Source organism: Capricornis sumatraensis, chromosome 8, assembly GCF_032405125.1.
Source record: "Capricornis sumatraensis isolate serow.1 chromosome 8, serow.2, whole genome shotgun sequence".
NCBI classification, from domain to species: Eukaryota; Metazoa; Chordata; class Mammalia; order Artiodactyla; family Bovidae; genus Capricornis; species Capricornis sumatraensis.
Window position 1 is genome coordinate 70,296,795 of NC_091076.1, and position 26,037 is coordinate 70,322,831.

General features: G+C 50.3%; 1 protein-coding gene across 1 annotated transcript; it reads left to right on the forward strand.

The window, feature by feature from the left end:
- Nucleotides 1-2,002: 2,002 nt before the first annotated feature.
- SARM1 (sterile alpha and TIR motif containing 1) lies at nucleotides 2,003-24,085 on the forward strand. The gene is made up of 9 exons (XM_068976735.1): nucleotides 2,003-2,472; nucleotides 11,281-11,899; nucleotides 14,464-14,676; nucleotides 14,982-15,073; nucleotides 15,157-15,392; nucleotides 17,866-17,968; nucleotides 18,044-18,233; nucleotides 23,567-23,688; nucleotides 23,778-24,085. The coding sequence occupies exons 1-9, from the start codon at nucleotides 2,003-2,005 to the stop codon at nucleotides 23,917-23,919; spliced, it is 2,187 nt and encodes a 728-aa protein (XP_068832836.1). The 3' UTR covers nucleotides 23,920-24,085.
- The last annotated feature ends 1,952 nt before the right edge of the window (nucleotides 24,086-26,037 follow it).

Consider the following 26,037-nt stretch of genomic DNA (forward strand, 5'->3'; position numbering starts at 1 on the left):
CCTTCTCCAATGCATGAAAGTGAAAAGTGAAAGTGAAGTCGCTCAGTTGTGTCTGACTCTTTACGACCCCAAGGACTGCAGCCCACCAGGCTCCTCCGTCCATGGGATTTTCTAGGCAAGAGTACTGGAGTGGGGTGCCATTGCCTGAGTCCTTTACTAATTTACTGCTTCTCAGCAGTAAATTCCCATTCTCCAACCTCATCCTTTCCCATAGGTAACAATTTTGATCCTGTTCCCCACACTTTTTGGCTCTAGTGAGAAATAAGATCCCTCTACCCAGAAAATGTTCACTTGGCACAGTATGCCTGATTTCATGCCCACTTTGAGGGGTCTATGGACCTCCTCAAGTTTTCCCACCACCTGGAGGAAGTTGTTCTCAGAGATTTCACTGATTTTTTTCTGTTTTGTAATAGATGGGAAAACAGTGGAAACAGTGGCTGACTTTATTTTCCTGGGCTCCAAAATCACTGCAGATGGTGATTGCAGCCATGAAATGAAAAGACACTTACTCCTTGGAAGGAAAGTTATGACCAACCTAGATAGCATATTAGAAAGCAGAGACATTACTTTGTCAACAAAGATCCATCTAATCAAGGCTATGGTTTTTCCAGTGGTCATGTATGGATGTGAGAGTTGGACTGTGAAGAAAGCTGAGCACCGAAGAATTGATGCTTTTGAACTGTGGTGTTGGAGAAGACTCTTGAGAGTCCCTTGGACTGCAAGGAGATCCAACCAATCCATCCTAAAGAAGATCAGTCCTGGGTGTTCATTGGAAGGACTGATGTTGAAGCTGAAACTCCAATGTGACTCATTGGAAAAGACCCTGATGCTGGGAAAGATTGAGGGCAGAAGGTGAAGGGGACGACAGAGGATGAGATAGTTGGATGGTATCACCGACTCAATGGACATAGGTTTGGGTGGACTCTGGGAGTTGGTGATGGACAGGGAGGCTTGGCGTGCTGTGGTTCATGGGGTCACAAAGAGTCGGACACGACTGAGCAACTGAACTGAACTAAATCAGAGGGGAAAAGACCCTGATGCTGGGAAAGATTGAAAGCAGGAGAAAGGGTGACAGAGGATGAGATGATTAGATAGCATCAACAACTCAGTGGACGTAAACTTGAGCATACTCTGGGAGATGGCGGAGGACAGAGGCATCTGGCATGCTGCAGTCCATGGGGTTGCAAAGATCCTCACACTTAGCAATTGAACAACAACAAATCAGAGGGGGGTGTGCCTTTGGGCAATCTTCTCTATGGACCTCAGTCTGTTTGGCTGTTAAATGGGAGCACTAATTCCTACCTGGTAGGCATGATGAAGACTTAACTGAGAAACAAGCGTAAGTTATCTCAAGAAATGTTACTATGATTGCATTAGCCGTTAGTAGGGCAAGGGCACACTTAGCCTTGTTCCCCTCACAGTCTAGTGTCATTCCAGCGTAAAACGGGCGACAGAGGATGAGATGGTTAGATAGCATCACCGACTGAGTGGACATAAATTTGAGTCTACTCCGCCCCTCCACCTCTGAACCCCGTAGAGGGGGTAGAGAACACGACGGCGAGGCTTGGCCAGGATGTGGGAGTGACTGGGGAAGACTTGCGGGTGGGGCTACGCAGGCGGCAGGGGAGGAGCCCCGGAAGACTCAGAGGAGGGGTGTCGGCTCGCGGTCCGCCGCTTCTCAGGGGTGGGGCTGCAGAGCATCTCAGCGAACCTAACAGGAACTGGAGCCACTCTTTGTTCTAGTTGCTGCTTCCTAAACCCTCCCGCGCCTGGGTCCAATTTCCTAGCCTTTCCCGCTCTCTCCTCCCGCCTGTCCCCGACAGCTGGGCCCTGCGTCCCCCGCCACAACCTCTTCGTCCCAGATCCTGCGCCCACCCTTTCCCCAAACTTCTGTTCGGTGCCCTTGCCTGGTCCCCTTCTCTCCACCCTCCCTCCTGCATCTCGGTCGCCCCGCCGGGCCCCGCCCCTCCAGACAGGGGATGTTCCCCGCAGCCCCGCGCCCATGGTCCTGACGCTGCTGCTCTCCGCCTACAAGCTCTGCCGTTTCTTCGCCATGTCGGGCCCACGGCCGGACGCCGACCGGCTAGCGGTGCCCGGGCCGGACGGGGGTGCCGGCGCGAGCCAATGGTGGGTGGCGGGCAGCCGCAGGCCCCGCGAGGTATCGCCGGGGAGAAGCACCGAGGTGCAGGGCGCCCTGGAGCGCGCACTGCCCGAGCTGCAGCAGGCGCTCTCGGCGCTGAAGCAGGCAGGCAGCGTGCGGGCCTTGGGAGCCAGCCTAACTGAAATTTTCCAGCTTGTGGAGGAGGCCTGGCTGCTACCGGCCATGGGCCGCGAGGTAGCCCAAGGCCTGTGCGACGCTATCCGCCTGGAAGGTGGCCTGGACCTGCTGCTACGCCTGCTCCAGGCGCCGGAGCTGGAGACGCGCGTGCAGGCTGCCCGCCTGTTGGAGCAGATCCTGGTGGCCGAGAACCGGTGAGGGGGCCGGGCTGGGGCGGAGGGCGCCACGGGATGTGGGGTCGCCTGGGTCTCCAGTGCTTTGCGCTGTGCCTTTCCTGCCTCACCTCACAAATCCTTGCGTTATATCCCTGTTGAGAACCAGCGTGTCCATTTCACAGATGAGGAAACTGAGCCTTGGAAGAGTTTAATGACTTGTACAGCAGTCACAGAGTGAACTAATGGTGCAGTCAGCATTCACTCCCAGAGCTGGTGGGGTGAGGAATGAGACAGGGAGGGAGGAATGGAGAAGTAGGTCCTGAATCTGTCCCTGGTTCTGAGGATGGAGGTGGGATCCTCTGAACCCACAGTCCTTCTCCCCTTGGACTGGGTATCCTTTTGTATTACCTTCACTCTGCCATACCATCTCCCTCCCACTAAGAGAGGAGGACACATTGCTCAGAAAACAGGAGGGGGGAATACCTTTCCTCTCTTCCCAGGCTGAAATGAGCGCTAACCTAAGGAGAAGGAAATGGCAACCCACTCCAGTATTCTTGCCTGGAGAATCCCAGGGATGGCGGAGCCTGGTGGGCTGCTGTCTGTGGGGTCGCACAGTCAGACATGACTGAAGCGACTTAGCAGCAGCAGCAAGGTTACTTGCTGCCTTCATGTCACCCCTAATCCACTTCCTGCTTTCTCTTTCATTTTGTTTCATGTCACAGGGGCAGACATAATCTCATGCTCTGCCTGCTAATGGGGAACAGGAGGTTTTCAGTTGGGAGGATGGGTGGGGGAAGGGGGGGCTGAAGTGTGGAGCTAGGCAGCTGCATCTTCCCCACACGAACCAAGATATAGCAGGCGGGGTCCAACTGAAGCCTGGTGGCCCCTCTCTCCTGTCTTTCAGAATCTCTCCTGGAATATGAGGATCCCAACCCACTTTCTCTCCCCTCTCATGCCGGAGCAGACTAGACTTTCACACTCCAGTCTCACACTGAATTCTCAGACCCCTCAGGTTTAGAAGGGTTTTGGAAGGGTCGCTGTCCGTTTATGAAGCTCTCACAAGTGTGATGGACATGGATAACGGGCATTTTCAAAAAGTAAAGATAGCCTTGTGGTTGGTGGAAATGATACAACTGTCAAAAATGCATGAATAAAGCAGTTTAAGTTGGAAGACCAAGTTAGGGTTGTTCAGTAAGTCATTAATCTTCCTGATGGAGATGGGCTGTGAACGTGAAGGGCTAGCAGATGGAGCAGGCTCTCATTGGATGTAATGGGCCAGGGCCCAAGGGTGTGTCCTGTATGTGGGATGGGGCAGCTCTAACCTGAACTCTTAGAGAAAGGGTGCAACAGCCAACCCCCTAAGAAAAGGAAGGCTTCAAGATGCAAATAGCACTATTTTTCAAAGTTGAAAGCAATCCTCATCTGGTTCGGAATTACTGAAAGGAATCACACTAACCATGTCTCTGGTTCCAAGAAATAACATGCTGGTTGGCATCACTTCAGGACCAAGGACAGAACCCAGTGAGCCAGGTTCTGATCAAAAGATCAAAATCGTCACAGAGAAAGGCAGAATTTCCCCCACTCCTACTTGGAGAGGAGGCTGAAAGGGCAAGACGGGAAAGAGTGTGGTTACACACTGAGAAATTTGTGTTTATGAAATCTTTTCCTTCCTCCACCAACCAGCTTCCTCTTAAAGGAGGTTCTTCCATCAGTGTATCCACTCCTTTTGCCGTTCTCTTTCCTGCAGCTCTCTTCTCCCCGGGGTGCTGCCACACTTACTGCCTGGGGGCTTAGGTCACAGGTTCATTGGTCCTGAAATACCAGGAGAAGCCCTACAGGGTAAGGCCCTCTGAGCCTGGTCCCACCACACTCTCACTGCTAGTCCTCTAAATTCACAACCTGGGGACTTCCCCAGGGGTCCAGCGGTTAAAAATCCACCTGGCAATTCAGGGCATGCAGGGTTGATCCCTGGTCTGAGAATTAAGATCTCACATGCCTCAGAGCTACTGGATCCCCTGTCCCGCATGCTGCAACTAAGACCTGACACAGCCAAATAAATAAATAAAATCACAGCCTGCCCCCTTCAGAAGACCATATGGGGCAAATGACTTTTCCAAGAATACACAGTGAATGAGGGGAGGGGATGTGTTTTAAAAAAGAAAGAAAGGGGAAAAAAATTATTGCACTTAAATTCGATGGAAAGTACAAAAAAGGTATACACTTAAAAGTTCTGTCTATCCAGGCCCCTTCCCTGGAGGCAAATTGGAGAAATGAGTTTCTTGTGTGTCTTTCCTGAGAGAGTCTGTACATATATAAGCACTTGCATATGTGTGTATATTATCAGTATATATACAGGCTTGTCTATGTGTATATGTGTGTAGTTTACCCTTCCTTTCAAGTTGTGATTTGAACCCAGACTTCTAAGGCCTCTAAGGCTACAGAAGAATTGGGAATTGAGTGACTAATTCTCATAATAAGTGCAGAGTTCAACTCAATAAAGATGCCAAGTGCGTAGAGAAAGATGAGGGCTGAGGTTCAAGAAATGAAAACTTAGGAGTTCTCTAGCAGCCTAGTGGTTAGGATCCCGGGCTTTCATTGCCGTGACCTGAGTGCAGTCCCTGGTTGGGGAGCTGAGAGCTTGCAAGCTTCATGACAAGAAAAAAGAAAACAGCATTATCACAAATTCAATAAAGACTTTAAATATGATCCTCATCAAAAAGTAAAATAAAGTCCTTATAAAATTCCTAAAAAAAAAGAAGAAGAAAGTTCTCTCTCTGAATTGTTGCTTTTTAACATGCCCTTCCCTTCACTGAGCCTCAGGAATGAGGGTGTTGTTGGATTAGAGATTTCTTAAGCAATTCCTGCCTTGAGAACCCCATGAACAGTATGAAAAAGCAAAATGATAGGATACTGAAAGAGGAACTCCCCAGGTCAGTAGGTGCCCAACATGCTACTGGAGATCAGTGGAGAAATAACTCCAGAAAGAATGAAGGGATGGAGCCAAAGCAAAAACAATACCCAGCTGTGGATGTGACTGGTGATAGAAGCAAGGTCCAATGCTGTAAAGAGCAATATTGCATAGGAACCTGGAATGTCAGGTCCATGAATCAAGGCAAATTGGAAGTGGTCAAACAAGAGATGGCAAGAGTGAACGTCAACATTCTAGGAATCAGCGAACTAAAATGGACTGGAATGGGTGAATTTAACTCAGATGACCATTACATCTACTACTGTGGGCAGGAATCCCTCAGAAGAAATGGAGTAGCCATCATGGTCAACAAAAGAGTCTGAAATGCAGTACTTGGATGCAATCTCAAAAATGACAGAATGATCTCTGTTCGTTTCCAAGGCAAACCATTCAATATCACAGTAATCCAAGTCTATGCCCCAACCAGTAATGCTGAAGAAGCTGAAGTTGAACAGTCCTATGAAGACCTACAAGACCTTTTAGAACTAACACCCAAAAAAATGTCCTTTTCATTATAGGGGACTGGAATGCAAAAGTAGGAAGTCAAGAAACACCTGGAGTAACAGGCAAATTTGGCCTGGAATGCAGAATGAAGCAGGCCAAAGACTAACAGAGTTTTGCCAAGAAAATGCACTGGTCATAGCAAACACCCTCTTCCAACAACACAAGACAAGACTCTACACATGGACGTCACCAGATGGTCAACACCGAAATCAGATTGAGTACGTTCTTTGCAGCCAAAGATGGAGAAGCTCTATACAGTCAACAAAAACAAGACCAGGAGCTGACTGTGGCTCAGATCATGAACTCCTTATTACCAAATTCAGACTCAAATTGAAGAAAGTAGGGAAAACCGCTAGACCATTCAGGTATGACCTAAATCAAATCCCTTATGATTATACAGTGGAAGTGAGAAATAGATTTAAGGGCCTAGATCTGATAGATAGAGTGCCTGATGAACTATAGAATGAGGTTCGTGACATTGTACAGGAGACAGGGATCAAGACCATCCCCATGGAAAAGAAATGCAAAAAAAGCAAAATGGCTGTCTGGAGAGGCCTTACAAATAGCTGTGAAAAGAAGAGAGGTGAAAAGCAAAGGAGAAAAGGAAAGATATAAGCATCTGAATGCAGAGTTCCAAAGAATAGCAAGAAGAGATAAGAAAGCCTTCTTCAGTGATCAATGAAAAGAAATGGAGGAAAAGAACAGAATGGGAAAGACCAGAGATCTCTTCAAGAAAATTAGAGATACCAAGGGAACATTTCATGCAAAGATGGGCTCGATAAAGGACAGAAATGGTATGGACCTAACAGAAGCAGAAGATATTAAGAAGAGGTGGCAAGAATACACAGGAGAACTGTACAAAAAAGATCTTCACGACCCAGATAATCACGATGGTGTGATCACTCATCTAGAGCCAGACATCTTGGAATGTGAAGTCAAGTGGGCCTTAGAAAGCATCACTACGAACAAAGCTAGTGGAGGTGATGGAATTCCAGTTGAGCTATTTCGAATCCTGAAAGATGATGCTATGAAAGTACTGCACTCACTATGCCAGCAAATTTGGGAAACTCTGCAGTGGCCACAGGACTGGAAAAGGTCAGTTTTCATTCCAATCCCAAAGAAGGGAAATGCCAAAGAATGCTCAAACTATCACACAATTGCACTCATCTCACATGCTAGTAAAGTAATGCTCAAAATTCTCCAAGCCAGGCTTCAGAATACATGAACCGTGAACTTCCAGATGTTCAAGCTGGTTTTAGAAAAGGCAGAGGAACCAGAGATCAAATTGCCAACATCCACTGGATCATGGAAAAAGCAAGAGAGTTCCAGAAAAACATCTATTTCTGCTTTATTGACTATGCCAAAGCCTTTGATCGTGTGGATCACAATAAACTGGAAAATTCTGAAAGAGATGGGAATACCAGACCATCTGACCTGCCTCTTGAGAAATCTATATGCAGGTCAGGAAGCAACAGTTAGAACTGGACATGGAACAACAGACTGGTTTCAAATAGGAAAAGGAGCACGTCAAGGCTGTATATTGTTACCCTGCTTATTTAACTTATATGCAAAGTACATCATGAGAAACGCTGGACTGGAAGAAACACAAGCTGGAATCAAGATTGCCGGGAGAAATATCAATAACCTCAGATACGCAGATGACACCACTCTTATGGCAGAAACTGAAGAGGAACTAAAAAGCCTCTTTAGCCTCTTTATGAAAGTAAAAGAGGAGAGTGAAAAAGTCAGCTTAAAACTCAACATTCAGAAAACAAAGATCATGGCATCTGGTCCCATCACTTCATGGGAAATAGATGGGGAAATAGTGAAAACAGTGTCAGACTTTATTTTTGGGGGGTCCAAAATCACTGCAGATGGTGATTGCAGCCATGAAATTAAAAGACCCTTACTCCTTGGAAGAAAAGTTATGACCAACTTAGATAGCATATTCAAAAGCAGAGACATTACTTTGCTGACTAACTTCCGTCTAGTCAAGGGTATGGTTTTTCCAGTGGTCATGTATGAATGTGAGAGCTGGACTGTGAAAATGGCTGAGCGCCGAAGAATTGATGCTTTTGAACTGTGGTGCTGGAGAAGACTCTTGAGAGTCCCTTGGACTGCAAGGAGATCCAACCAGTCCATTCTGAAGGAGATCAGCCCTGGGATTTCTTTGGAAGGAATGATGCTAAAGCTGAAACTCCAGTACTTTGGCCACTTCATGCAAAGAGTTGACTCATTGGAAAAGACTCTGATGCTGGGAGGGATTGGGGGCAGGAGGAGAAGGGGACGACAGAGGATGAGATGGCTGGATGGCATCACTGACTCAATGGACGTGAGTCTGAGTGAACTCCGGGAGTTGGTGATGGACAGGGAGGCCTGGTGTGCTGCAATTGATGCGGTCGCAAAGAGTTGGACACGACTGAGTGACTGAACTGAACTGAACTGAAGCAATTCCTGGCTCTGATAAACTTGGAGTATATATAGTCAGATTGTTCTGGAAGCGCAAAGTGCAGATGAAGGATCTTGAGGCCTGAAGACAAACAGATGTGAATTTAAATCCCAGCTGTGCCTCCCACCAGCTGTGTAACCCTGGGCATGCCATGTAACCTCTCTGAGCTTTGGCTTTCTCATTGGTTAAAGGAACAACTATAGTGCTGACTGCCTGAGTGGATGATTGGAACCCATCTGTTCCTTTGGGCTGCAGAGAAGCTCAGTGATCAGATCAGCAAAGCTGTCCTGGCCTCAGGCCATGTTCTGGGCTCAGCTGGGCCCTGCAGTGGACTCAGAGTCACAAGCTCTGTGGTTGCTGTGGTCCTCCCTGGGCAAGGAATTGATGGCTGGCTGGGCCTGTAAGTCTTTGAGGGGCATCACTGGTGGAAGTCAGGAAGACAGGACACTTTCACCTCTGCTGGAGTGTGGCAACTCTCCTGCCTGCTCTCCTGGCCTCCAAGCTCTCTCCCATTGACTGTCTTCCCCATAACAGCCAGAATGAGTTTCCTAAAATCCGTGTGTTACCAGGTCATTCCCCTTCTTGAAAACCTTTCAGTGGCTCCCCATTTGCTGTCAGAATGAAGTTCAGGGGCTTCCCTGGTGGTCTAGTGGTTAAAAATCTGCCTTGCAATGCAGGGGACACTGGTTCGATCCCTGGTCTGGGAAGATTCCATATGCCTCGTTTTCAACTAAGTCCCAGTACCACAACTTCTGAAGCGTGTGCGCCTGGAGCTCCACAAGAGAAGCCACCACAGCAAGAAGTCCATACACCACAACTGGAAAGTAGATCCCGCTTGTCACACTAGAGAAAAAGCCTGTGTGCAGCGAGAAAAGACCCAACACAATCTAAAATACAAATAAATACATGAACAAAAAATTTTTTAGAAAAATGAAGTCCGAATGTTTTGAGCTGGCTCAAAAGACCCCCAGAACTCTTTCCTCCCTCTTCCCTTCAAACTTCCAACTCAACCACTTGAAGTAACTTCTGCTTTTCTCCCCTTTCATGGGTGTAAAGTGACAGCTGTTTTAATGTTTATTTCTCTGATTACTAGTGAATTAGAGCATCTCTTTAGTTGCTTGTTAATGTTCTGAATTTCCTTTTGTAATTCCCCGATTGTATCTTTCACCCCTTTTCTGGTGGATTTACTGCCTTTTGTATGTTGATTTGAATATTTATTTATATATCCTTGCTACATATGAATCCTTTATTGATTTTATATCTTTCCTTGTTGGTTTTAGACACTGCAAATATCTCTGATCTTCTTTCTCTTCCTGGAATATGCCACGCTCATCCGGCTTTGGGGCTTTTGTTCTCGCTGTTCTCTCTGCTTTTTATATTTATCTTCCAGATACTTGCAAGCAGGGGTCTCTGGACATTTAACTCTCAGATGTCACCTCCCTAGACATATCCCTCTGCCCAGGCACTCTCCATTATGTCACCTGGTTTTGCTATCATTTTGATCAGATAACTGTTATTCTGTTCACACATTGCTGACTTTACCATTTGTCTCCATATTAGCTGTGTATAAACTCCAGTCTCTCTTTGTCACTGTTTAACTTCACCCCCTAGTGCAGTGCCTGGCACACGTAAGTCCTCAATTAAAGATCTGTTAGATGAATAAATAAATACACTCCAGTCACAGAGCACAGAGTGACGAGAAATTGAAAGGCAAGTCCAAGAATAGGGTCCTTCAAGTGACACTTCAAATGATAAAGAGTTAACATTTATGGAGTCTTTTCCATGAGTCAGGTACTGTGCCAAGCACTTTACATGGATTATTACATTGGTTCTCATAATAATCCTAGGGGTAGGAATTGTTTCTATCTTGTTTATGAGATGAGGAAAAGAATAAATGAAGGTACACAAGGTCCCACAACTAGTATACAATAGAGAAGTTACCAGGACCCAGGGGGTCTGCTCTAGAGCTAGAATTTTTAAAACTATTTTATTTAGTTTTTTGGCTCAGCTGGGTCTTAGTTGCAGCATGCAAGATCTTCAGTCTTCCTTGCAGCATGTGGAATCTTTAGCCTTGGCATGTTAACTCAGTTGCAGCAAGTGGGATCCAGTTCCCTGACCAGGGATGGAACCCCAGCCCCCTGCATTGGGAGTGTGGAGTCTTAGCCACTGGACCACCACAGAAGTCCCTAGAGCTAGAATTCTTAAACCACCCCACATACTGCTACTCCAAGAAAATGTGTCCTGGAGGCAATGGATGCGACCAGGATGCATGCAAGCATGCAGTGCTTACTGATGCATATAAGCATTCAGTCATGTCCGACTCTTTGTGACCCTATGGACTGTAGCTGGCCAGGCGCCTCTATCCATGGGATTCTCCAGACAAGAATACTGGAGTGGGTTACCATGTCCTCCTCTAGGGGATCAAACCAACCCAGGGGTTGAACCTGAGTCTTTTTCGTCTCCTGCATTGGCAGACAGGTTCTTTACCACTAGCGCCACCTGGAAAGCCGGTGGCCAGGATGGAGTGTCCTTACAATCAGAGAAGTCTGGTTCTCCATAGTGGCTCAGTAGGTAAAGAATGCACCTGTAGTGCCGGAGACCCAGGGTGGGACGATCCTCTGGAGGAGGGCATGGCAAGCCACTGCAGTATCCTTGCCTGGAGAATCCCATGGAATGGACAAAGGAACCTGGTGGGCTGCAGTCCATGGGGTCTCAGAGAGTTGGACACGACCGAGAGACTAAGCACACAGCACCAGAGCAGGAAGTGAGGGAGGTGAGCGAGGCAGGGAGGCCCAGACTCACGTCCTATTTGACACTATAACGAGGCCCAGAGGGGATAACTGATGAGGCCGTGACCCCTGTGAGGTTAAGACAAGCACCCCAGGCCTCAGCAACTCCACTTCTCCCTCATGTTTTCTCTCGGCAGGGACCGCGTGGCGCGCATTGGGCTGGGCGTGATCCTGAACCTGGCAAAGGAGCGTGAGCCAGTGGAGCTGGAGCGCAGTATGGCTGGCATCTTGGAGCACATGTTCAAGCATTCGGAGGAGACGTGCCAGAAGCTGGTGACAGCCGGCGGCCTGGACGCGGTGCTGTACTGGTGCCGCCGCACGGACCAGGCGCTGCTCCGTCACTGCGCTCTGGCGCTAGCCAACTGTGCGCTGCACGGGGGCCAGGCGGTGCAGCGGCGCATGGTGGAGAAGCGTGCCGCCGAGTGGCTCTTCCCGCTCGCCTTCTCCAAGGAGGACGAGATGCTGCGCCTGCATGCCTGCCTGGCCGTGGCCGTGCTGGCCACCAACAAGGAGGTGGAGCGCGAGGTGGAGCACTCCGGCACGCTGGACCTCGTGGAGCCGCTCGTGGCCTCGCTGGATCCCGGGCACTTCGCCCGCTGCATGGTGGACGCCAGTGACACCAGCCAGGGCCGTGCCCCTGACGACCTGCAGCGTCTTGTGCCGCTGCTCGACTCTTCGCGCTTGGAGGCGCAGTGCGTCGGGGCTTTCTATCTCTGTGCGGAGGCAGCCATCAAGAGTCGGCAGGGCAAGACCAAGGTGGGTGCGGGTGGAGGGTGGAGTGGGGGTGGGGGATTAGACAGAATCTGGGAAGGCTTCCTGGAAGAAATGGCATTAAACTGGGACTTGAAGTATAAATAAGGGTTAGGTGAAATAAGGAGAAAGATTAGAGACTAGTCATTGTGGCCTTGAAGGCAAGACCAAGGTTTTACACAGAGGACACCAGCATTTGACAAAGACCTTCCTGACAGCTGCAAAGAGTTGGTGTTGCCAAGGGCCAGGTTGGAGGCCAGGGGGTCAGATAGGAGGCCGTGCAGGAGGCACTTGGGATGGTGCAGGTCTGGGGCATGGTAGGAGAGGCAGAGAGAGCAGACAGATTTCAGAGGTGCTGCTGCTGCTGCTAAGTCACTTCAGTCGTGTCCAACTGTGTGACCCCATAGACAGCAGCCCACCAAGCTCCCCTGTCCCTGGGATTCTCCAGGCAAGAACACTGAAGTGGGTTGCCATTTCCTTCTCCAATGCATGAAAGTGAAAGTGAAGTCGCTCAGTTGTGTCCAACACTCTGCGACCCCATGGACTGTAGCCTACCAGGCTCCTCTGCCCATGGGATTTTCCAGGCAAGAGTACTGGAGTGGGTTGCCGTTGCCTTCTCCATCCAGAGGTACTGAAGAGATAGAATTAAGACTTGCTGGGTGGCTGGATGAAGAAGAGGAAGGATCAGAGGTTGGCTCCTGGCTTTGGACACAGTGGGTGATGGCAGCAGGTACTGAAATAAGGTGAACTCAGTGAGACAGGTTGGGAGTAGGCAGGAAGTGAATTCATTGGAACACCTGGAGTTTGAAGTGTCTCAGAAATGACCAGCTGGGGCACTCCAGTGGGCCATTTTGTCATTTGGCTCTGGAGTTTAGGAAGGAGATGAAGTATAGAGACAGTTTTGGGGCAGGACATCTGTGTGTCAGCCAGATAACTCCACCTGAGTCCCAAGGGGTTCCTAGTCTCAAGGCGTGATCCACAGCCTTTGCCCTCTACTTTAACTTGCTGTGTGACCTTGGGTACCTGGCTTCCCCTCTCTGGGACTTTTTAAAGTTTTGGCTAAAACTCATGGCAAGCAGCACTTCCCTGACCAGGGACTGAACCTACATCCCTGCAGTGGAAGCCTGAAGTCTTAACCGCTTGACTGCAGGGAAGTCTTGGGCTTTTATTTGTCTCATTTTTGTCCTCTGGAAAATTGAAGGAGTAGACCACAGCAGCTGTTTTTACCCTGGATGTGAGACTACTAATAGTTAAATTATCAAAAGTTTTTAGGATTTGTTTTTTAAATATTACAGAAGATAAAGAGTCTGCCCACAATGCAGGAGACCCAGGTTTGATCCCTGGGTCAGGAAGATCCCCTAGAGAAGGAAATGGCAACCCACTCCAGTATTCTTGCCTGGAAAATCCCATGAATGGAGGAGCCTGGCAGGGTACAGTCCATTGGGTCGCAAAGAGTTGGACACAACTGAGCGACTTTTACTTTCACATAATGTCACTCTCCTTCCTTTGTATTCCTCTGGAGGTTTGGGGGGTTAGTGACCCCTGGTGCACAGAGAATGGTGCACATTGCATGGACAGACTCTGTCTGTATGACAGTGGTCGTCTGGGGCTGGACAGGCGACATCAGAGGAATGTGTCTCGCAGGTGATTGCCACCCATTGTGTGTGTTCCCATCGATCCAGAAGACACCATTGTGTTAGGGGTCTCTGAGGCCTCTACCAAGGTCTGGTGTTCCAGGAGCTTCTGATTCTCCTCTCTGCACCCAGCGTGGGGCCATGGGAGGACTGGTGTTACAAAGCAGGCCATTCTGCTTTGGGAGGAGAGATTTAAAGGGAAGCACAGAGTGAGGACCCCAAGGAGGGGGTCTGGGCAAAAGCCAAGACCACCAACTCTGGCACCTCTTTCCCAGCAAGGCCAAGTGAGAACTGTCTAATAAAGACACAGTGAGTGCCCTGCAGTGTGCCAATCATGGGACCCCAGGGATGATTAAGACATGACCTCAGCTTCCAGTCCAGTGGAAGTTGCACTATCAGTTAACAACAATGGCATTTAGAGTGTGGCACAAGGTCTAATTGGAGGTGTGGGCCCAGCTGTGAGGGAATCAAAACAGGCTGCATGGCGGAGGTGCCAATCAATCTGGATCCAATGGATCAGTAGGATTCCCACAAGCAGGCTGGAAAATCTAAGGGTCTGGAAATAGCACAGCTGAGGCCCAGAGGAGGGAGAGCCTCCATGGGTGGGTGGTTTGGTGAAACGGGATGGAAGGAGGAGGGATTGGTGGGCGGGAGGGGGGTGGGGGGCTCCCCAAGCTGGCAGCCATATTAAGATCTAGCCTTTATCCCAGGGCAGCAGCAGTTGTAGATGGGAGACATGAGAGGGACCTGGTGAATAGCTGAGGGAGCTTCAGGAGGGGGAATTCACAGTACTCAGTGAATCATTGGATGAAGGCAAGGCAAGGGGAAACAGTGTGCTCACAGCGGGGAGAAGAGGGGAGAGGAGGGACCAGGCATGTTCCGGGCGGCTGGTGATTTGGTGCATCCAAGACCTCCTCTCCCCACACTTTTCCCCAGGTATTCAGCGACATAGGTGCCATCCAGAGCCTGAAACGCCTCGTCTCCTACTCCACTAATGGCACCACGTCGGCGCTGGCCAAGCGCGCGCTGCGCCTGCTGGGCGAGGAGGTGCCGCGGCGCATCCTGCCCAGCGTGCCCAGCTGGAAGGAAGCCGAGGTCCAGACGTGGCTGCAGCAGATCGGCTTCTCCCAGTACTGCGAGAATTTCCGGGTAGAGCTGCACGGGGTCGCCGGCTGGCAGTCGGAGCAAGCGCATCCCCGAGGGCCGCGTGGCCGCTAGGGGCGCCCTGCACACAGGCGACAGCGCCCCATCCCGGCACCGCTCGCCTGAGGCACCCGGGGTGGCCTTCTCGGGGTGGGGAGCCTGTACTCAGCCATTTCCTGAGTCTTGACGGTTCTCATCTGGGTCCCATCCACCTCCCTCAGCGCCATCTCCAGCTCCCTCCCCATGATCTTGTGCTGGGTGGGGTCCCCAGGCTGAGGAGGGGGGCCTCTCACATCTGACTTGTCCTCCAGAAGCAGCAAGTAGATGGAGACCTGCTTCTGCGGCTCACCGACGAGGAACTCCAGACCGACCTGGACATGAAGTCAGGCATCACCCGCAAGAGGTACAGAGCCTCCAGCCCGCTTGTTTTAACCCCCCTTCGCTCCCCGGTCAAGACCTCAGCATCCTCTCCTCCCCTGGGTGCAGGTTCCGCCGGGAGCTCACGGAGCTCAAGACCTTCGCCAACTATGCAACGTGCGACCGCAGCAACTTGGCTGACTGGCTGGGCAGCCTGGACCCGCGCTTCCGCCAATACACCTACGGCCTGGTCAGCTGCGGCCTGGACCGCTCGCTGCTGCACCGCGTGTCCGAGCAGCAGCTCCTGGAGGACTGTGGCATCGGGCTGGGCGTGCACCGCGCCCGCATCCTCACAGCCGCCAGAGGTGAGCCTGCCCACCTGGGCCCCCACCCCTGCCCCAGCTTCGGCCCCAGCGCCAGCCCTGGAGGGATGAGGGGAGACGCCCCGCGGGGACTTGGAGCCTCACTGCGGACTGATGGATTGATTGACTGAGCATGTCTGCTGTGCCACACACGCTCTGAGGATGCAAAGATGAGTATGTTGCACTTTGGCTTCCCTGGTAGTTCACGGCGTAAAGAATATACCTGCAACGTAGGAGACCCGGGTTTGATTCCTGAGTCGGGAATATCCCCTGGAGAAGGGACTGGCTACCCACTCCAGTATTCTTGCCTGGAGAATTCCATGGACAGAGGAGCCTGGTGGGCTACAGTCCATGGGGTCGCAAAAAATGGACTCGGCTGAGTGACTGACATGCACTTTGCCCTCAAGAAGTTCCCAGTCTAAGCAGTTGTGTTTCTCATAGCCCCAGACTAGAAACAACCCGAATGACCATCACTGGTGGCATTCGCATAGGAAGGAAACTGAGACAGCAATGGAAACGAATGAACTCCACCCACAGTGTGTACAAATCTCATAAACATAATCAACGCAAGCTTGACATAAGAAGTATACAGTAAGACTTTTCTACTCTAAAATCTATAGTATTAAGAGCTGACTGATTGGATGATACAATTTTTTTAAATGCAAATGAGTGATTACTGTGAAAAAACAAAACAAACCAAGTTCCCACTCTGAGGTGGGTAGGAGGGTGGGAGGAAGGCAGATCTATGAACAAGCACATGAGGGCAGCGGGTAGCATGCCCAGGACTCCAGTGGGAGCCTAGAGGAAGCACCAGCTATCCTGTGCGCCCAGGCCTGGGCTGTGGAGACGGGGGGGTGGGCTGCCCAGGTCTTGCCGGCTGTATTGGGGGTATGGGATGGTGGTAGCAGGAAGAGCGGTCCAGGTGGAGGGAGCAGTGTGAGCAAGTGTGGAGGTAAGACCGCCTGGGGGCTGCATACAGGGGATGTGGGTGGGAAGGCAAGGGGCGTATCCTATTACCCGACAGCTTACAAAGTGTGGGTGCTTTAGGGAAGTCAGGGTGAATTCTAGGGTTCTAGCAGCCCTCTTGATTTTTTAATTTAATTTACTAATTTACTATATAGCTAATGTTTATCACCAATTGCTATAGACCAGGTCCTGATGAAGTTTTTAAAATGTTATTTTTGGCTGTGCTGGGTCTTCCCTGCTGCCCGCGGATTTTCTCTAGTTTAGTTGCGGTGAGCTGGCTAGTCTTCATTGCGGTGCTCAGGTTTCTCATCATGGTGACTTCTCTTGTTGCCAAGCACAGGCCCTCGTGGGCGCAGGCTGCAGTAGTTGTGGCACACTGGCTCGGCAGTCGTGTCTCAAGGCGCCAGGGCTTAGTTGCTCCGCGGCATGGGGAGTCTTCCCAGCACAGGGATTGAATCCGTGTTCCCTGCATTGGCAGGCAAATTCTTCTTCACTGCGCCACCAAGGAAGCCCTTGATTAAGTGTTAAATAGATATTATTCCATCTCTACATCCATTTTGTGCCATGGGTGTTAATTTTTTAAGTCAGCTTGTAAAGAATAAAAGAGGTATACTTTAGAAGTGTCCAGTTTGAACAGTTTCCAATGCCTACCCCTGTGTAACCACTATCTGAATTAAAGATAAAGAACATTTCCATCGTAGGTGTTAATTTTACAGATGATGAAACTAAGATTTCAATACATTTTCTAAGGTTATTAGAGTCATTAAATGACAACTGGGGTTTCAATCTCTGCCTTGCTACCTCATAAACAGACAACATTGTGAGTGTTGTCTGACTAGTATAAGAAGATTGATTATTTTCATTCAACCATTCATTCACTAAGTATGCACTATGCTCGCACAGGGGACAGGGACTGGGCTTTGGCTCCATTCTTTTGCTTGAACCAAAGCAGATTAATTTCTATCACATTCCAGCTCCCAATACATCCCTGAGATTTAATTTTTAAAAAACAAGAGGGTGCTTCAGCAAAAATAGCTTACCAACACCTTCTGTAGGGAGTAGGAACTCGTGCACAGTTTTTAAGTGGGGGCAATGACACACTCGAAATTGGATTATTTATTTACTTATTCATTTTTGACTGGACTGGGTCTTCACTACTGCGTGGGCTTTCTCTGGCTGCGGTGAGTGGGGCTATTCTTCGTTGCAGTGCACAGGCTTCTCATTAAGGTGGCTTCTCTTGTTGCAGAGCACGGGCTCAGTAGTTGTGGCTCTCAAGGCTCATTTGCCCTGCAGCATCTGGGATCTTCCCAGACCAGAGATTGAACCCGTGTCCCCTGCATCGGCCAACAGCTTCTTAACCACTGGACCACCAGGGAAGCCCTCTCTATTTTGGGAGCAAGCCACTCTGCCTGGGATGGGCCGAGAGGGCTGGGTGTGCAGGGGCTGATGTACCTCGTGGTGAATGATGGGGAAGGCCCACCGTCACCAAGCCGTCTCTTGTCTGCTTCAGAAATGCTACATTCCCCGCTGCCCTGCACCAGTGGCAAGCCCGGCGGGGACACTCCAGACGTCTTCATCAGCTATCGGCGGAACACAGGCTCCCAGCTGGCCAGGTGAGGGGGGCGGGCCAGCAGGCAGCCTGGGGCCTCGGGGTGAGGTCCCAGCAGTGACCCTGGTCCTCCTGGCAGCCTCCTGAAGGTGCACCTGCAGCTGCACGGCTTCAGTGTCTTCATCGACGTGGAGAAGCTAGAAGCTGGCAAGTTCAAGGACAAGCTCATCCAGAGTATCATGGAGGCCCGCAACTTTGTGCTGGTTTTGTCGGCTGGGGCTCTAGACAGGTGCATGCAAGACGATGACTGCAAGGACTGGGTGCACAAGGTAAGTGCCGGCCTCGGTGGCCCCAGAGCTGGCCTGTGGCCCAGGGCTCAGCTTCCCCTTTCAGTCTTTTAGTTTATGTTTTATTTTATTTTTATATGTTTCTGCTATCTTCAGTGTATTTTTTTAAATTGGAGGATAATTGCTTTACAATATTGTGTTGGCTGCTGCTGTACAACATGAATCGGTCGAGTTATATATGTATGTCACCTCCCTCTTGAGTGTCCCACCCATCCCACCCCTCTCGGTCATCACAGAGTGCCAGGCTGGGCTCTCTGTGTTATATAGCAGCTTCCCACTAGTGGTCTATTCTCTTTCTTGTCTGCATATGCCAGCAACTTCCATGGCCCAGCTGGAAGTCAGGAGCCACCGCTGTGACTGTACTAGGACTGTAGCAACTTACTTAGCTCTCCGAGCCCCAGTTTTCTCATCTACAAAATGAGGATAACTTACCTGTCCTGTTCACCTCATAGAACTGTTGTGAGGGTCAGAGAGGGAACAACATGCTTTGAAAAATAACCTCTGTGAGGGAAGGGAGGCAGGGAAGCATAGTGATAGGCACAGTGGAAAAGTTAAGAATGCAAAGCTGTGAGTTTAAATCCTGGGTCTGGCTTTGGGCAAGTGACTTAATTCCTGAGTTTCATGTTTATTACTGGAAAGTGGGATAATTATAGTACCTACCTCCCTAGGGTAGTGTTATAAGGATTAAAAGAGCTAAAATTTGTGAAGTGCCTAGCAGAATGCCTGGCACATAATTGCTGTATAATGGCAGCAATTATTATTGTTAATATAATTATTGTGAGTACTACTACTGCGTAATTTCCCCATTGTATCCTGAGTGCATAACACATAGTAAAACTTATTGAGTACTTGTAGAATGAATGGATGATGGATGGATGGGTATCACATCTGTAGATTATTAATCATTACTCATTAGTCAGCAGAAACTGGGACCAGGGCTAAGGGAAGAAGTAGTCATATGGATAGAGGCCTTGTCCTAAAGTAGCGATGGAGACAAGAATATGCCCAGAATGACTAGATCATATATAAACTGGCGTCAGTGTAAAGTCAGGTAGGTGAAATTCTTACTTGCTATAAGAACATGAAGAACAGAAAGAGCATCAAGGGCTGGAAAAATCAGAGACTTCATGGAAGAAGCAGAACTTGAGGAGTCTAAAGAATTTATGTCAGTGGAAGAGAAGGCATCAGAGGCAGGGAAACAGCATGAGCAAAAAACAAAGGTAGGGATGAGAAAAGTGCCGAAAACCTACATTATTACTGGTATTGCCTTCTCATTTTACGGATGAAGAAACTGAGGCTCAGAGAAGTAGAATAATTTTTCTAATGGCCACACTGCTGGGGCAGAAATCAGAATTGGGCTTTGAACTCTTGTCTCTCTGACTCCAAAGCCCATGCACTTTCTTCAGATGTAGCTTTGTCCTATGACTCAGATCTGAGGGGTGGATTCAGCTGACACCAGAGTGACTGTCTGCATCTCTTCCCAACTCCAGGGTGTAGGAGCGGCTGAACACTGGGTTTGGTTTGGGGAGGGGATTCTGGGTCAGAGAGACACCCTGGAGAATCACAGCTTAGCGTAGATGGCAGGCAGCCTTCTGAGAGAAAAAGAGGAGCATTGTGAGCTCCATGACAGCACAGACCTTGCCTTGTTCGTGATGCCTGATGCCTAAAACCATGCATGGGACAAAGTAGGCTCTGGCAGACTTTATAGAATAATTGAGTCAATGATCAAACAGATGATTCTGATAAGCTGAGATGAGCAGGAGAATGGACGTCCTCCATGAAGTCTCCCTTGACGCTTTTTCTGTTCTCCACGTTCTTATAGCAAGTAAGAATTTTACCCACCTGACTTTACACTGACACCAATTTATATATGATCTAGTCATTCTGGGCATATTCTTGTCTCCTTGGCTGCTTTAGAACAAGACCTCTATCCATATCTACTAGGTTTATTAGGTCAGAAGACTCAACTCAGTTTTCATTCTTACCTGGTTGTTTGATCTTGAGCAAGTCATTTCTTGGCCAGCCTCTGAATCTGTGCAGTGAGCACAGATCCCTGTCTTTGGTTCTGTTTAATGGATGAAACAAACGTCTGAAGGTTCCCCAATAAATTGCTGCAGGGCCAGAATTCACCCAGGTGATCAGCAGAGAGGCAGACAGCTTGGCTGAAATAGCCTTGGACTTGGAATCAGAATGCTTGAGTCTGGGCTCACATGTGTTTGACTTGGGACCGAATCCCTTTGCTGGGCTTCCTTCTTCTCAGTTGTAATATGGAGAGGTTCCCCAGAAGCCAGTCGGGGTTGAAGTTAGAGATTGCTTCCCCAGGAAGGCTCTGTTCCACAAGGATGTTTGATATCCCTCACTGTTCCAGCTGACTGCAAGGAGGGGAGAGCAGGCAGGTGGTGGGAGCCTTCGCCTTGGACCAGTCCCAAAGGCTCCATCATCCCTCCTTGGTTGGTTTTAGTGCTTAATTGCTTCTGGTTTTGAAACTACTTTCCCCGAAGCCACACTTTTAGCGGGTAATCAATATGGAAAACCACAAGTGAACTGCACTCAAAAAGTCCAATCTCTGGGGTTTCCCCTTGAAAGGAAAAAACACTCAGTAAGCACTTACCCGAGCACCCATTAATAGCAACATCCTCAGAATAACCTGATGAGGTAAGTTTTATTATTCCCACTTACAGAGGAGGAAATGATAACACTTGTTATTTATTAAGCACACACTGCATGCTAATTGCTAGTCTAACACTTGCCGTGGGATAGCAGTTATTCCTCCCAACAACCCTACAAGATAGGAACTATCATTACCCCTATTTTAGAAATTAGAAAACAGGCTTTGAGAGCCTGTTGTTTTTGCCTCACATAACAGAGCCTGTGTCAGAGAACCCAGGTGTGAACACAGATCTGATGATTCAAAAGTGCAACCCCCAAATGCTATACTATTTTATTCATTCATACAGCCCCTCAGCTGTTAAATATTTAGCGAAAGCAGGCTGTGGGCAGGGCTTTGTGAAAGATCGGGAGATACAAGGGGAGTGAAACCTGGACATTGTCCCCGCCTTTATGTCTGGTGGAGAAGACAGAGAAGTAAATTTCTCACTTGTGAATTTAAATTTCCAACTGTAGCAAGTGCTACAGAGCCTATGAAAGCCTGTAAGAAGAGCATCTGATCTGGTCAGGGAAAGTGAGGGAAGACTTCTCTAAGAAACCTGATTGAGCTCAGACCAGAAACATGAGTTGGTATTAGCTAGGTGAGAGGGCAGGGAAGAATGTTCTAGACAGAGGAAGAAGCATGTACGAAAAGGCCCTGTGCAGGGAGGGAAGATGGAAAATCTAAGAGGCTGCGAGGTCTGTGTGACTGAGGAGACAGTGCCAAGTGGAGTTTGAGCAGTAAGTTGTGGACAACCACACAGAGCCTTGAACCCTATTCCAAGAGCCGTGTGAAGCCATGAATTCGAAGTAGGGGGTGACATGATAAGATTTGCATTTTGCAAAGAGCTGCCAGGTGAAGGGGCAACCTGGAGGATGAATGAAAGGAGGCTAGAATGGATGAGAAGAGACCTGGAGGGGCTTAATGCTAATACGGGGTTGGAGCAGGGCAGTGGTGGGGGTGGAGGTGGAGAAAAATGAAGGGATTTGAGAAATAAGTAAGGACTACAATTGGCAGGGCTCAGGACGGATTAGTTTGGATACAGGGGGTGGGATGTGCTTCTTGATACTAAAATTTGTTCGGGATTTTTTTCCCATACCAACAACTAGTTCTCCACTCCGCCACACAGCTGGCTGTCCCACAGTTCAGTTCAGTTCCGACGCTCACTACCCACCTAGAATGAGCGTCAGATGCCATGGTTTAGCGGCAGCCCCTGAACATGCTGGCACCAGAGATCGGTTTCGTGAAAGACAATTTTTCCACAGGCCAGGGAAGGGGATGTGCACTTAATTGTTGCATCAGCTCCACCTCAGATCATCCGGCATTAGATCCCGGAGGTTACAGACCTCTAGTTTAAGGGGTCAGCCTCACAAGTCTGCCCTCACCTCAGATCCAGTCCCGAGTCCCAGGCCATCTGCACTGCTTGTCCATCTTGGCTACAAATTCAAGGCGTTCCCATGACCACCCCTCTCAGGTTCAATAATTTGCTAGAATGATGTGCGTGCATGCACACTAAGTCGCTTCGGTGGTGTCCGACTCTTTGCAACCCCATGGACCGTAGCCTGCCAGGCTTCTCTGTCCGTGGGATTCTCCAGGCAAGAATACTGGAGTGGGTTGCCATGCCCTCCTCCAGGGGATCTTTCAGACCCAGGGATCGGACCCTCATCTCTTATGTCTCCTGCATTGGCAGGCGGGTTCTCTACCACTAGTGTGACCTGGGATGATGTGCAGAATTCAGGAGAGAACTATTACTGGTTTATTATTAATATAAAAGGTACAATTCAGGAACATTTAAACGCAAGAGATGCACAGGGCAAGGTAAGCAGGGGGTGGGGGAGTTGGGAGCATGGGCAGGGGAAGCATGGAGCTTCCATGCCCTTCCATGCCCTCTCTGGGCCACCCTCTCTGCACCTAGATGTGTTCACCAACCTACCTGGTCAGTCCTTAAGGGTTTTATGGAGGTTTCATTATGTAGGCACGATTGAGTCACTAGTGACGTCTCAATCCACCCCCTTTCCCCTCATCCTGGAGCTGTTGGGGGCAGAGGAGCTGAGACTGAAAGTTCCAACCTTCTAATCACAGCTTCCTCTTTCTGGCCATGAGCCCCCATCCTAAAGCTATCTAGGCACAGATCTCCATCCCCAGGTCATCTGAGAGGGCTTTAGGAGCTCTGCACCAAGAATATATATATATATATATATATATATATATATATATATATATATATATATATATATATATATATATATATATTTGGTGTTGTTTAGTCATTAAACTCTTTTGCAACCCCATGGACTGTGGCCCACCAGGCTCCTGTGTCCATAGGATTTCCCAAGTAAGAATATTGGAGTGGATTGCCATATCCTTCTCAACGGGATCTTCCCAAACCGGGGATCGAGCCCGTGTCTCCTGCCCTGGCAGGGAGATTCTTTACCACTGAGCCATCTAGGAAGCATCTACTAATATGTATTTACACACACACACACACACACACATATCAATATACAGATATGTGTGTGTGTGTGTATATTTATTATAGTCAAGGTGGACTTCAGGGCCAGCATCCAACCCTGGGCACAGCCTTGGGCTACTGGCCCTCCCAGTGCCTGCCTGGCTTCAGGGCCCCCAGATGGGTCCCCAGTGCCGTCCTCTTCTCTTCTTTCTCTAGGAGATCGCGACTGCCTTGAAGTACCGCAAGAACATCGTGCCTGTCATTGACAGCTTCGAGTGGCCAGAGCCCCAGGCCCTGCCGGAGGACATGCAGGCTGTGCTCAACTTCAATGCCATCAAGTGAGGAGGGGGCAGGGTGGGTTGCACAGGCCCCCGGCCTGCAGCACCCTCTGCCCAGCCCTCTGACCCAGCTGCCTGTGTACCCACAGGTGGTCCCACGAGTACCAGGAGGCCACCATCGAGAAGATCATCCGCTTCCTGCAGGGCCGCTCCTCCCGGGACTCGTCTGCTGGCTCCGACACCAGTTTGGAGGGCACTGCACCCCCTGGGCCCCATCTAACCAGCCCCTAGCTCCCATTTCCGTCATGCCCCCCATTTCCATCATCCTCCCCACCCCAGTGGAACAGCCCCTCAAACTGGCCTCCCTGGGCTGACACAGCCTGGGCTCTTCTCAGGAAATGGCTAACTCCCCTGCCCTCATGGTCCACCTCAAACCCAACGTCCTCAGTATCTGCAAAGAGAAGGGAAGCCAGGCACTGGGGGCGCTAAGACCTCCCCCAGGCCCTTGCCCTCAGTTCCTGTCTTAAGTGTGGAAGGGTCACTGCTCAGCTCTGAGGAGGTTCTGGAGGAGGAGGGTTTGCTGTGTGTTAACCGTTCCTGCCCTTCCAACAGCCGGCTTGAGTGGAGTGAAGGCAGGCAAACTCCAGCAGGGGTTGGTGCCTTGGCCACCCTTCTCCACCAAGCAAGGGCTTGGGCCCAGGAGCCAGCCAGGGATGAGAGGCCAGCCATGGTCTCCACTGAGAGTGTGCCTGGCCCCTGTGCTCACCACTTCCTACCGCCTGTGGCCTTGCTTCATAACCACTTAGTGCCCGTAGCTAGCCTGACCTGACCCCAGGTCCCCTCCCAGCCTTCCTGATGTGCAACCTCCTTTGCCACACCTGGGGTCAGGGTGACAGCGAGCTGGCCCTCACTCAGGCTGGTCAGCAGCTGTGGCCTGTGCTCACGGGTGCAATGGGAGCTCCTGCTTAGGCCTGAGCAGGGGAGGCTGCGTCTCAGAGTGCAGCTAGCCAACCTATTATGCCTTGGTGCTGTGTGCCAGGCCTCTGCCCAGCCTGGCTCAGCCCCCCATCCACCCACCAAAGGCTGCTCACCACCCACTGACTCAGGGAAGTGGAGCGAGGCAGATCCGTGGGGCAGCAGCAGTAGCCTGGGCAGAACCTGTAGCTCCCCCAGGTGTCAATCCACTGCCCTCCAGGAGGGGAGAGGCAGGGCCAGTGAGGAGAGGCAAGATCCTGAAGAAGGGGGGATTTTGTTAAAATTCCATTCAGAACACCTGGGGTGGGGCCCGAGTTCCTGCATTCCTCATGAACTCCCCGGTAGGCTAAAGCTGGTGACCAAGGAATGACACTCAGTACCTTAGGCAGCCAGGCTCTAAGTCCTCACAGATGTCAGTCATTTCCCTGACACTTCACCCGCTGGCCTCTAATCACCAGAGCAACCTTACCTGGTATCATCTCTGTCTGACAGAGAAGGACCTGAATGATGTGCCCAGTGTCCCAAGTCACCAGAGACGCAGACCAGGCCTCCTGGCACCCCGTCCATGGCCAGGGGCACTGCTCTCTTGAGAATTATCCAGGAGGCTGCATCCCGGGCAGGGCTGTTGCTCTACAGAACGGCCAGCTTCCCTCTTCCCCCCAGGACTCAAGCCATGGGGGACAGGCTTTCACAACAGACGCCTGACCCAGAGGCTGTAAAGAAATAACCGAGCAGAAGTGTCCCTCGGCCCCTTTCTCCACCAGGGGTAGAGAGCATCTCCTGCCAATAAATGCAGGCTCCAGCTAATGGGCTCGGCGGGCACCGGCCCAGCCCCTCCCCTCCCAAGGGCAGTGCGTTCACAACTGGCTCAGGTCCCAGAGCTGCCTCCCACAGATGCAAGCTAGGCCCCTCAGAGCTCCCCAGCCACATCTACACAAAGTCAAAGGTCTCGCCCCAGGCTTGGAACGCCTTCCTTCCACTCCTCTCCCTGCCAGATACACTAGCCAGTCCTCTGAGTGCCCTTCACCCTTTCTCCTTCATGCTTCATGAACGCCCACCAGTGTCAGGCCCTGGACAGGACGGTACCGAGGCAGACCGGATGTGGCCCCCAAGAGCAGAGGCAGTAACAATATAATGTGATGAGTCTCCTCCAGAGAAGGCCTTGTCTTCTTGTTCCCTGTCAGTTCCACTCTCTCAGGAGGCCCCTCACCAGCAGTACTCTGAGAGGTTGCCCAGCACACCCTCCACTGCCTGCCTCCTCTCTCTGGGGAATCAGAGCCCAGCCTCCAGGCCCTGCTGGAGCAGCTGAAATAAAAACCCTCACTCTGCCAGCCCAGTGCATTCAGGGGCCTGCCTCCCTCGCCATAACCAACCACTGCCCCAATCGCAGCCAGGGCGGGCACCTTGGCCCTCACCATCCACCTAGGCCTGGCC